Below are 13,212 nucleotides of genomic sequence, written 5' to 3'. Positions count from 1 at the left end.
CATGGCGATTGCTATATGTGCGCACGCTCTGAATTTCCCTTCGCAGATATCGACTCTGAAGTTTTAAAACTGTTGTATTATATATAAGGGAGATGGATTAGTATTATAGGCTGTGATTCATGCATGCTTGCATACATAGAGTTAGGTGAGAAGCAGTAGTAGGAACACATGATGTTACAGTACTAAACGATTCAAATGCCGCTCTGAAGCCAGCTATAATATTTAACCGTGGGCTTGTCGTAACGGAGTGCTCGTTGTCCCTGGCCTTTGTAAGGAAAGAATTCTGACTTACTCGTGTGTTGCATGTGTAGACTGATAGTCAACTGCTACCTGCTTTCCTCTAGGAAAATGTTGGCTGATCAGCTGCTTTGGAAGCTAGCTTGTTGTTGGACATGAGTTTCAAAGTTTGCAGCTAACTTTTCGGTCATCTGATCCATCCCTTCTTGTTTGTTGACTTCCAAACACTGAATAATGGCACGGATAGCAGGCCCCTCTCTTGTGAAATACTTGTAGTATTGTACTTGTAGAAACCACATCTGTTTTAAGGAATCCTTGTATTAATTAGAAACGTTTCAGTAGAGGACTACCTTCAACTATTATAATTTGGTTAGTCGTTAGTTTCAGATGAGTAAAAATGTAAAATATGTCGTGTTAACGATGATTGTGCTACCGACCATATGGTCAAGAAAGACGCACAAATTGACAAGACAATAACACATGTAGCGTTTCTATTATCTATCTCTCTGCATTTCTTAAAAAGAAAAAAATTCTATCTGGATCAGTGTATACAAAAGCGGACGTCATGATCCCGTATTCATAAGATAAACATGATATTGTGCGAGGGAAGACAGTTTTTATATCCTAACCGCATTTGCTCGACAAACTAAATTGTATTTTCGGATATCAACGAAGTAGTACTAGTACGTCGTCAACGATGGCGTTTGCCTCCGAAGACATGGGCTATAGACTTGGGCCCATAAAGCCCGTTATTTTTTACAGGACCGGTACCCACTGAACGCTCGGATCGAATCTCCGCTCGGCAGGCCGGAAGGCCGGTACCCACTGAACGCCAGGAGCCCACGGCCAGTCTTCCGTCCCAGGGTCAGACAGCAGACGCCCAGACGGTTCCGTCATACGGAGTATTGCCGATGATCACGAGATGACGATACACGTGGAGTTGTGGTCACTGTTATATCGGGAAAAGCCAATGAGAATATATTTCTGTTGGCCTTTGGGGAATTCAATGGTTTCAATGTGCATATTCTAAATTTGTATACAAATTTAAGTTGAATTGGAACGGACTTAGGCTCAGATATTATTTCTTTGGCTCTTTTATATGCAGGAATTGCTTCTTGAGGTATGAGAAGCATCTTTGGTAAATGGATCGGGATTTAAGGGAGCGTTCGTTCTAAGGAAAAAATAGGAGAATTTTATTGTTTTCCGCTTGTGCATTTCCTGAGTTGGTAAATGGTGTGACTTTTGAAAAAAAAAAAAAAAGGAAAACTCTACCGTCGGATGCACATCCCCTGCCACCCTGGTTGCATGGCGCATGTGAAAGAAAAATAATGTGAGCATCCTCTGACAAATGATGCATGCCTATGGACCACTCTACTACATGCAATCCCTCTTGCTCTTCCTTAATAATGTTTTTTAGCAAAAATTTATACTATTTTTCCTTATAAATTACCTATCCTATCTGTGTGATTTGATTTCATCATTATATTCATTACAATTAATTTTTATAAGTTATAACAAGATCTCACTTGATTATATTTATTATAAAATATATAAATATGATTATATTTGTATTGAAATATTGTTATGTAATACATGAAACAACGAGCTTTAATTGATGGAACATTAGAAAATACTTTTTAAAACATTCAAACAACACCCCATGTAACAATCGTAAATAAATTAGTGAAACATCATTAAAAAAATATTTACTGAAACATTCAAATAACACCACATGCAACATTTAGATATAAACTAGTGAAATATCAAAAAATATCTAGTAAAACACCCAAATAACACTATGTGCACGTAACACATAAAAATAATCAATTGCAACACAAAACTTAAAATATGCAACAATGTCGAATTCCAATTAAAGCATTTATTTCTCACGTGTGAAACATGAAAATTTAACGGGCTAAAAAAATATAATTTGTTTGTTAGAATATAATCATTGAGATCTTATTGTAAATATTTAATAAAACAATACAATGATACAATCGAATTATAAATCGGATAAATAGTTTTAATGGAAAAAGATAGTTCCATGCATGCACAAAAGTCTTAGCAGATAGACTTCATTACTGCATGCAACCTAGGTAGTGAGTTGCAGGTGCATAAGGAGAAGGAAGAGAGAGAGAGAGACTCAGGCACATACAGCTTGGGAGCCTTAAGCTCAACATTTAGTTTTTCTTTTCTTCGCCGGATGACCGATTACAAGCAGTCTAAAAAAATTCTGTAGGAAAGGTGATTTAAAAATCATATTATTCCATTTTTAAGTTTGAAATAATTAGTATTGAATTAATCATACATTAATGACTACCTTGTTTTGCGTATCTTCCCAATTTCCTCTTTTTCACCTATGTAGAAAACAGGACTCCAGAGAAGTTAAAGGTCTGAAGTGTGAACAGACTTGCGCTACCATTCATCTTTCTCGGCTAGGATTGGTTTTTGTGTCCTGGACTTTTGATAGTATAAAGGAAAAAGTATGAATTACCCCCCTTAACAATTACGGTCGTCCAATTTTTAACCATGAACTCCAATACCAGTTATTTTTAACCCTGAACTTTACAAACCGGACGAATTACCCCCTAGATCGATCCAGGGTGGTTTCGGTCCTACGTGAACGCACACGTGGCAGTCTAGTCAGCCAAAACAAAGAAAAATATATGGGACCCACTTGTCAGCCACAACAAATAAATATGGTGGGGCCCACTGTCAGCCCAATCCTCCTCTTCTCCCCCTCCTCTTTGCCCCTTCCCTTCTTCTCTCCATCTCTGTGGAGCTCGTCGTTGATCTCGCCGCCTCCACCGCGAGCTCGTAGCGGTTGCCGACCCGCGCACGAGTGCCCGCTCCATCTCAGGCGCCACGAAGGAGGAGCACGAGCGCCCGCTGCCGCCGCTTCCCCTGCCTGCCCTGGAGGACGCCGTCACCGCCGTCACTTCCCCCGCTCGCCCTGGAGGGCGCCGCCACCGCCGCCCCCGTTCGACCTGGAGGACGCCGTCATCGCCGCCGCTTTCCCGCCCGCCCTAGACGCCACCGTCGCCGCCGCTTCCCCAGCCCGACCTGGACGCCGCCGTCGTCGCCGCCGCCGCTTCCCCACCCCGCCTTGGACGCCGCCGCTTCCCCCACCAGCCCTGGACGCCGCCGTCGCTGCTTCTCCCGGCCGCCCTGGAGAGTGCCACGCCGCGCCGCTTTCTATCTGCCCTGGAGGAGATGAAGAGAGGGGAAACTGGAAGAAATACATGAGCATGACATGTGGGACCACCTAATTTTGCTGATTGAATTTCCATGGCGGTGCCACGTGTATGCCATGTAGGACTAAAACCGCCCCGGATTGAGTCAGGAGGGTAATTCGTCCGGTTTCAATAGTTTGAGGTTTAATATGTCTGGTTTTGTGGTTTTTTTTTGGGGGGGGGGGGGGGGGGAGGAGGGGGTAATCCATACTCTCGCAATAATTCAGGGGGTAATACGTACTTTTTCCTAGTATAAATTTGATCCATTTAACATAAACAAGTTTTTCACGCTTTCCAAAAACAAGGTTGTTTTTCCCCGAAAAAAAAACAAGGTTGTTTTGTGTGACGTACGTATGACATCTAAATTCAGATGTAAGATCTTGCTATAATGTTTTTACAATAACTAGCGAGCTATACGCTCCAAGGGACGATAAGACTATCTCATTATTATTTTTTAAGCTTTATTTATATTACGATGGAGCCCTTACATATATAAATCCAAACTACCCGTTGAAGTTTTTCGAATGGATGTTGCAGTCAAAAGTAGTAGTTTTTCTTATCAGTGTGTAGACTCACCGTCTTCATTTGTGGTTGTGAAGAAATATACTATCACAAGTTCATAACTTTTGTAGAGTACAACACTTCATCGGACAGCGTACAGATTAGAGGTACTACTTCCTCTGCCCAAATAAGTTAATGTACCTTGGAATGTGACATCTTATTACAACGAATATTTTTTTATATCGTCTGCATAGAGTAAGTTTCTATGCATGCTGCATGCTGTCAGAAACAATGAGAAAAATATCACCCCAGGAACTTAACATTCATTTTCATAAACACATAGATAGAGGAACGCAGGAAATTAAGACCTCTAGTTTAGGGTTTTGGGGGGGGGGGGGGGGGGGGGGGGAGGGGGGATATTTTTCCAAAAAAATTTTCCTTCAATTATTACTATGTGCTACCAGTATCTCATCAAATATATTTTCCTGTTTTTTATCTCTTTCTTGTAATATTTCCTTTTTTTTTATAAATGACGGCATGAATGTTTTAAGATAAGTTTGACTATTTATTTTATTTTAAGAAAATACATTATTATCATTTATTTTATTATGACTTAATTTATCATTTAAAGTTTTTTTAGCATGACTTATATTTTTTATGTATGTAAAAAAAATAAATGAAAATAGTGTTCAAACGTATCTTAAAAACTTAAAGTTAAGGGTGTCGTATATTAAAAAAACAAATGTAGTATTTTGTAAGTACCATCGGATATGTAGTCATTAAAAGATATAAAATCAATATAGTACGAAAATTTCGACTTGGAAAACATCACAAAAACTAGCTTAATTATGTTGATGACTGAGCTACTACATACTGTGATACTGACTCTTATACACAAACGAAAATACTATTCGCGGGGAGAGATTTCAGAGGTAGATCGGCATAAAGATGAATGAAACGAACAGCCAGCCGTATGATTTTTCCACTCTAGTACAAGATTAGAGCAAATGCGCACATAGATGAAAGGCCAAATGGGGAAAATACAGTGGAAAGACACTAGCATCCGCGCACGAGTGTAGGTTGTAGAACCACAAAAAAGAAAGAAAAAACAAATCTACCGGTACTTCCTTGACGAGGAGTTCATGAACCTGATGCACTCCTCCACAGCTTCGCTCTTGTGGGAGTCATCGGCGACCACCGGCGCCAAGGAATGCCGCCTACTGCTATTCCTCGCCGGCGTACAGTCCGGCGAACGCGACGCGGCACAGCTGGCAGGGCCTTTCTTGGTCGACGCCGGCCGGAACGCCCGGGCGACGCTTGCCCTCGCGCGCCGGTAGAACCTCGTAGCCGTCCACCGCGCGCTCCTCAGCAGACGAGAGCCGCAGGCGCCGCGCGCTAGCCTCGACCGCCGGTCCGGGTCCGACGGTTCCATCCGGCTGGACCAGCTGGACGCCTGCAGCGAGATCGTGGGCTTGCCTCCGCCGGTGGTCTCCGGGGTAATTCTTGTGCACTCACTGCCCTTTCTCCTCATCGCCAGATGCTTAGCCCCGTCTAATGTGTTTTGTGTGCGAGCGTATCACCAGCGTGGCCTAGCCACGACACGTTTTTATACGGTAAATAGCTAGTGATACCTCACTGCTCAAAGGAAAAGCAGACTACCACTACTACTAGTACGTGACAAGAGCATGAAAGTCTCCCAGCGCAGAAAAGATAAAGAAGATGAGGGAGAGACAAGCTAGGGAAAGAAAAGGTTGGTCTAATTGACCACCAGGACATTGTCGATCAGATCACACAAACCAATGCATGGAGAGTTCCTTTCACTTCTTCTAATCCTTCATTATGACCAGTAACCGCCAAGACCCGCAGCTTTAATTTAGAGGCAACAGGAGAAGAGACCACGACATGTGTGTATGTGGGGCGCGGTATATCCTTGTTGTCTAGCGCTGGTGCTGCTGGTGGTGGCCGAAGAATATTTCGCGCGGAAGCGAGCAAGCAGATCTTGCAAGGGATCGATCTAACCCCCAAACGAGGCTATGCCGCTGGAGGAAAAGAGCGAAAGCGAGAAAGAAAAGGAGGCAGTTGATGCAACAAGAGAACATTGGACTGGGCAGAGGACCGACCGAGCAGTTCTTTTGAGGGCGGCAGGGCTCGCCGGCTCGGGCTGTGCTGCGGGGGTCCCTTCTTCTTTTCCGGCTAAAGACGGTGCCCGACGTCGCGGGCAAGGCGACGCGACGGGGGAACATGGAATTGACGGGGCAGTGCGGCCAGGACGCGACGGTGCTCGCCGGGAGGGACAGGGTGGGGGCCGGCCGGCGTGCGCGCTGTCCGAGGCATGACGACATGGGACGCGACGTGTGTGGCATGGACGAGCGCGGCGGGAGGGGCACCAATCATTGTGCAGTTGGGGGGCGTTTTCTGGGGAAATGGAAGGCTGCGTCGCTGATCAACTGGCAGAGCAGGGTAGGCAGCCTGTGCAGATCGCGGCTGGCACAGAGTACGGCAGCTCTGCCTGCCGTCGCACTTTGCGCGCGCGCCTTTTTCTTTCGTTTTCTTCTGCTTCGGATGCTGATTGTTCCGGCTGAGTTGTCTTGGTACAGGTTTTAGGGTGTGACGGCTCGTACTCTAAAAATTGGGACCAGCGGTTTATGTTGTTCGCGGTATCTAGTAGTAACAGTTTGACTGCGTTAATATAAGAGCCGTTGGAATTGTTGCCAGAGATTATCTCAATTCTCAGCAGGTTTGTCGCTGTTAGTTAGGACTATTTAGTTCCACACAAAAATTTTACATTATGTCACATCAAACATTTGAACATCTATATAAAGTATTAAATATAGTCTAAAAAATAACTAATTGCACAGATTACGATTAATTTGCGAGACGAAATTTTTAAGCCTAATTACAGAGATTATCTCAGCAGGTTTGTTACTGTTAGTTACTTGTAATGTGATACCTTTGATAAAAGAAACATGAAAAAATATATATACTCCGTGTGCTCTAGTACTCCCTCCATCTATAAATTATGATGTGTAACCCATTTTAAATTATGACCTGCGGAAAAAAAAACTAAAATATTACTGCTTGAACATATGCGAAAAGAAGCAAATTAATAGAAAATTAAAGAGTCAATCCTCTTCCAATCTCCTCTGATATGATATTCAAAGTTCAAACAGATTTAGGAGCCGGTCTTGAAGAGCGCTCACGTAGGTTAGTACTCCCTCCGGGTTTATAATACTTATCGTTTTATCGTTTTAGATAAGGGCACGGTCTTCAAAAAGTAGCTTTGACAACTATTTTCTATTATAATATATATAAAAATATCAACAAATATATGATTTTATTGAAATACTTTTTAAGACTAATCTACACATCTGGTTTTCATATTTTTAAGAAAAATATTTTAGAAAATATTTATAGTAAAAGATTTTAAAGTTTAACTGTACCCTTGTTCAAATGTACCCTTGTTCAAAACGACTAATATTATCAGACCGGAGAGAATACACAGACCTTATGTAGTGCACCTCATGGCTCCACGTGTCAGTAGTGGTGCTGAGAATTTTTTGAAGTAGTATATAGTCAAGCTATTTACATTCAAGCTATTTACATTCATAGTTGGATTGCATTGTGTAGTATTTCCTGTAAATTAATGAGGGTCATTACTCCATAAATTAAGCATAGTGAGTGGTGGAGGGCTGTAATTGGATGAGTAGTGGAGGTACGTGAGAAAAATGAATGATGGAGGGTTGTGATTGGTTGGGAAGAGAATGTTGGTGGAGAAGTTGTTATATTTTGGGACAAATCCTGAAGGCTAAAAGTTGTTTTGTTATATTTTGGGATGGAGGGAGTATTAAATAGTCTATCTGTTTCAGGTTATAAGACGTTTTGACTTTGGTCAAAATCAAACTGTTTTAAGTTTGACTAAGTTTATAGATAAATATAATAATTTTTATAATACTAAATATTTTCATCAAATCAATAATTAAATATATTTTCATAATAAATTTGTCTTGGATTGAAAATGTTACTACTTTTTCTATAAACTTGGTCAAACCTTAAAGCAGTTTGATTTTGACGAAAATCAAAATGTCTTATAACCTGAAATAGAGGGAGCAGCTACTACCTTTGTTTCATAATGGTGTCTTCTTAGGGTTTAAAGTTTATCCCAAAATCGTTGTCACCTTATACTATTATTTGTCTCATCAATCACCTCTGTTTAAAATTCTACCTATTCTACCCTTATCATCCATCCTCTCCTATTCAAATAAGATGAACTGTAGTATTTTTCTTCTCAAAACTTAATACCTGCTCCATCCCATAATATAAGAATCTAAAATTTAATTAGACATTTTCTAGTATTACGAATATGTAAATGTCCAGATTCTTAATTTTAGGAAATATCCAATCTAATCATAGGTTCTTATATTTTAGGACAGGGGAGTATATGTTAAATAATTTTATGTAATGGAGGAAATTATATTTATTTGAAAAGGGAGGAGGCAGTAACCTTGGAGCTCCAACTATAAGCAAACTTGATTACTACACATATGAAGCCGGTAAAAGTATACATACCCGCAGAATCACCCTCTTTTGTTGCTTGACCAGTATTAGATCTGAAGACCTGGACCATTCGTTCGGCAAATCTTTCCGAAGACAAGTTTGTCTAAAGCATCCTGTCGTCAGTCGTCACTCCCCTAGGCTACCCTCTTGTTCTGGGAACAATGCAGGATCAGTCACTGTCTCACAGTTTCACAGCTCGTGGTACAAAAAGCACCATTATTACAGTGAAGAACCTCATGAGAGCAAAAATAATAATACAGCCAACTGCTTAATGTATAGATCCTTATAGCCTATCTCTTAGCTCACTTATATAGTGATTAACTCTTCATTATAAATATATGGTTCACCTGTCTGTCTCACAAATTTTCTTGGTTACTATGCCTAAGCCGGCTGTAAACTTACGGTCCGTTTCTCATCTCTCTCCTCTCCTCTCTTATCTATCTCAGCATACAGTCTTTTTATAGCCTTCTATTATAATTGCTCCCTCCGTGGCTTTTTTATGTTAAACTAACCAGCAAATGTTGCTTTTGGAGAGGAAAAAGTGCACCGAAGGTCCCTCAATTTGTCATCGGGATAAAAAAAAACATCCTCAAATCACAAAACCAGATATACGGGGTCCTTAACAATACAAAACCGGTCACAATAGGTCCGTCGGCAGTTTTGATCCCGGTTTTATCCTACGTGACTGCTGAGTCAGCGTGGGACCCACGTGGGCCCCAAATGTCAGTATGACACGTCATCTTCTCTGTTTCCCCTCTTTTCTTGCCTCTCTTCCTGTTGCTCGGTGCGGCGAACCAGCGAGGCGATGGTGGTCGTGACTCTGGCGGTGAAGAAGGGTGGCGGCCGGGCCGAAGCTCGGTGGGGCGAGGCGGAAGAGGAGGAGGGCGGCGCCGCGACGATGGCCACGACGGCGGCGGCGGTGGCGGCCGCAGTGGGGCTCCACGGCGGCCAAAGATGGGACCGGGGAGGTGACAGCGTGGGGCAGAGCGCCACCACTGCGCTTCTCCCCTGTCAGCGGCCAAACGCGCCGCGTCGTCGCCGTTCAACCTGGCCGCCTCCGCCTCCTACCGCCCGGGGCCATGTGGCTCGCCGCAGTGCGTGCTGGTGCCCTCGGCCCTCCTCCTCATCGAGTCCCTCCAAGATCTCCTGTATGCCAGGACAGGATTATCATCCATACCTTGAAATTGCTTCTCACCATTTTCTTTCTCATCTTTCAATCAGGTTTTTATGCAAAGGAACTATCACGGGCTGGAGGACAAATCTCCTGGGTGCAGCAACTTCTTGGCTTTAGTTCCTTGGACACCACCACAAATTGCCACGGCATCTAATTGGTCTTCTTCAGATTCAGAAAAGAGAGAATTCTTTGAAGTGCCAATGGAGTCTGATGAGACAGAAGTCGATTCTATGGACGTTGAGGAATCTCCTGAAGCAAATGCCGCAGCAATCGATGGTGAAAGCCTTCACCAGTGGGCAGTGGCAACAACACTGCATGACCCCATCGTCGCTACCAAACCCTTCAGCACCTGTTATGTGTTCAAGGTGACGGTGAGATGCCATTGTTGTGAATTGACTGCTGCTGTTTACTTACAGGAAGGATGAGGAAATCCTCCAGTTAGTTAGCCACGACTAGTACCACACTACCACCAATGGTTGCCATGTAGTGCATAGTGTTGATCATTAGATCGGTGGTCAGGGAGATCGCGTGCGGGTGGGCGATGCTGGCACTGGCGTCGCCACGGGCGGGCGACACGATCCCGTGCCCGCCGTCCGCCGCCGTCGTCCCGCTCCCTGTCCCGACGGAGCTCCGCCTCCAGTACCTCGCCATGGGCATCTCGCCGCCGTCGCCGACTTGCTCCCCTGCTCCCGCGTCGTCTCCGCCGGCCGCCGGACCTCCTCTCCCGCCTCGCCCCGTCGGTCCGCTGGCCTGCCCAGAGCCCTAGAGAGAAGAGTGAGAGAGAGAGAGGGAAGAGGAAGGGAGAGAAGAGGGGAAAGAAAGAGAAGCTGACCTGGACAGGCTGACACGTGGGTCCCACGCTGACTCAACAGCCACGTAGGATAAAACCGGGACCAAAACCACCGAGGGACCTATTGTGACCGGTTTTGTATAGTTAAGAGACCCCGTATATCTGGTTTTGCGGTTCAAGTACATTCTTGTAACCTGATGAGAAGTTGAGGGACTTCGGTGTACTTTTTCCTTTTGGAGAAGGAGGTAGCATTTCTTTCGGAAACAGAAGAAATGAGGCCCAATATACAGTATCCTAGGCCTGGCAAGGCAGGCAAGCTCGAAGATCTTTTGTACTTCAGGCCTATGGGCCATAATGGTGTTTGGGCAATGGAATTGATTACAATCTCACCGGACCCTTAATGGGCTTGGCTAGATATGTGGACTATGTGATTTTCTAAAGGCAAAAGTTCACTTTAGGTCCCTTCAAATATGGATCGAGTTTTATTCGTGTCCTTCAACCACAAAACCAGGTCACATCCTTCAACTTCTAAAACCAGTGTAAATCTAAGTCCCTTGGTGGTATTGAGAGTGGCTTCTAGCCTACGTGGTAACCTAGTCAGCAAAAAATCTATACTACTTAAAATGGTAATAGTGGTGGTGTCCATCCCACATCACCCTCGTCACTAATATTTAGGCCCCGCAATCTATTATATTACACCACCTTTCAACAACTCCTCTCCCATTTCTCTCCAAAAAAAAGTCCTCCCCCCATTTCACTATTGGCTCTTCTCAAATTTCAAAATCACCTACTTGTTCAATCAAAAATTAAAGCCATAGTATTACTTAGATTAAATAAGTGCGTATTAATTAATTTAATAAGCTACAAACTCAAATTGTTTTCAGTTGCCATGCACGAGCTCTAGATTAGTAAAAATAAAAAACGCATTGAGAACATCTGGGACCCACATGTATGCGCCATGCAACTCACATTCTCCCTCCATCCTACCCTTTCTCTCTTCACCTCCTCTCTATCTCTTCTCTCCCTACGGCAGCGGCAACAGTGGGAGCTCCGAGAGCCACGGCGGTACCGGCGGTACAGGAGGTCGACGGGCAGTCAACCCAGGAGCTCGAGGAGTCCTTCAACTCCACTATCTCCTCCACCGAGCGTGCGAGAAGCTTGAAACTCTCGGTGGCCAGCCCATCAAGTGGCGGTGCCATAGAATGGCAATGCGCCGGACGGCGGAAGAGACGCTCGCAGGCAGCGGCTAGCAAGCCCCGTCGACCTTGAGGCACTACGGCGTGCTGGCCTCATGTGCGGCTCCAAGGTTATGTCCATCTCCACGGCACCAAAAACAACGGGTGGCTCGAGCTCCATAGCAAAGTGGAAGAGGGGATCTAGCACCCGCTGCTAGAGCCGATCCGGTGATTCCTCCGGGCCGCACAGCTCGACTGACGTGGCATCGATGGGGATGCGCCAGATCTAGGAGAAATTTTATGTGCTCCGAGGAAGCAGTCGGGAGGCAGAGATGGACCTGGAGCTTGCATTGCTGCTACCATAGTTATTGAAACTGGACTGGCAATTAAACCAACTTGGTCATAGTTTCATTTGTTCACTGGTGACCACTAGTCCAAAGCAGTTCAATAACCCATAAATAAATAACTGATTCCATTCAATCATGAGGAGCATAGCCTGGAGGTAGGTTTCCTTGCCTGTATGCCTGAGAACCAGGGTTTGAATCCCCACTCGGACCATTTTCTCTTATTTTCTGTCTACTATTCGGTCATCCATGCAAGCCTTTGTCAGTTCAACCCGATTTTTGGAGCCGGTTTTCATAGGCGGTTGGTGGTCGGAGTCGATTTTCATAGGGTAGTCTAGTCGGTTTACACCAGTTTGATTACACAGATGGTCTTTTAATTGGACCAGATCCGTGGAGGCGTTGGTTCCTAGTTTTTTAGAGCTCATTGAGGCGCACGAACACGGAGAGGAGATCCATGATTCTGTCCTCCCCCTCCTCTTCCTCTGCTTCGACCATCGCCCACACCGTCTGTTGTACCGAGCTCCGCCTCCTCCATCCATTGAACGCCGTCGCCCCGGAGGAAACGAGGAGTGGTGCGGCCGTCCTCTGGCTTCAATGAGTGCACGCCGTCGTCGTCGTCGTTGTCCCGATGTGTAGGCCTATTGTTTAACGTTGTGCTATTCGGTCTGCCACTGCCATGTGGGTCCCACTAGTATTTTTATTTTTATTTTTGTTTCTAGTGCCATGTAAGCGCTACATAGACTGCTAAGACTATATCAACGAGCCACGTAGATGCTACATCAATAAAAACCGTTTTTAATATTATTAGGGGATTTAATTTACACTGGTTTTAAAAGTTGATAGATATTTTTAATATTACTGAGGGATTTGATTTACACTGGTTAAGGAATCGGCACATAGTTGAGCGACCGAAAGTGGACCCTTTCCTTTTCTAGAGGCACCTGATTTATCTCGATCCTCACTAATTAGGTTGTGTTCTTTCCTCGTGGTTGGAAACACTACCCTCCAGCATGGAAAACAGAGCAGTCCATTAGCACGTGGTTAATTAAGTATTAGCTATTTTATTTTTAAAAATAAATTAATATGATTTTTTTAAACAATTTTCGTATAGAAACTTTTTAAAAAAAATATACCATTTAGCAGTTTAAAAAACGTACGCGTGGAAAACGAGAAAGAGGGGTTGGAGAGGGTGCGGCCCAAAATG

The 13,212-nt window shown here is 44.1% G+C and overlaps 1 protein-coding gene across 1 annotated transcript; it reads right to left on the bottom strand.

Moving 5' to 3' along the window:
• Positions 1 to 4,702: 4,702 nt before the first annotated feature.
• On the bottom strand, positions 4,703 to 6,079 carry LOC127759840 (josephin-like protein). Its single transcript, XM_052284058.1, has one exon. It carries the CDS (start codon positions 5,500 to 5,502, stop codon positions 5,086 to 5,088), a length of 417 nt encoding a protein of 138 aa, XP_052140018.1. The 5' UTR covers positions 5,503 to 6,079; the 3' UTR covers positions 4,703 to 5,085.
• Between the last annotated feature and the right edge of the window lie 7,133 nt (positions 6,080 to 13,212).

Source organism: Oryza glaberrima, chromosome 1, assembly GCF_000147395.1.
Source record: "Oryza glaberrima chromosome 1, OglaRS2, whole genome shotgun sequence".
NCBI classification, from domain to species: domain Eukaryota; kingdom Viridiplantae; phylum Streptophyta; class Magnoliopsida; order Poales; family Poaceae; genus Oryza; species Oryza glaberrima.
The sequence above is the reverse complement of the archived record's forward strand: the minus strand, read 5'-3'. Positions and strand labels throughout refer to the sequence as shown.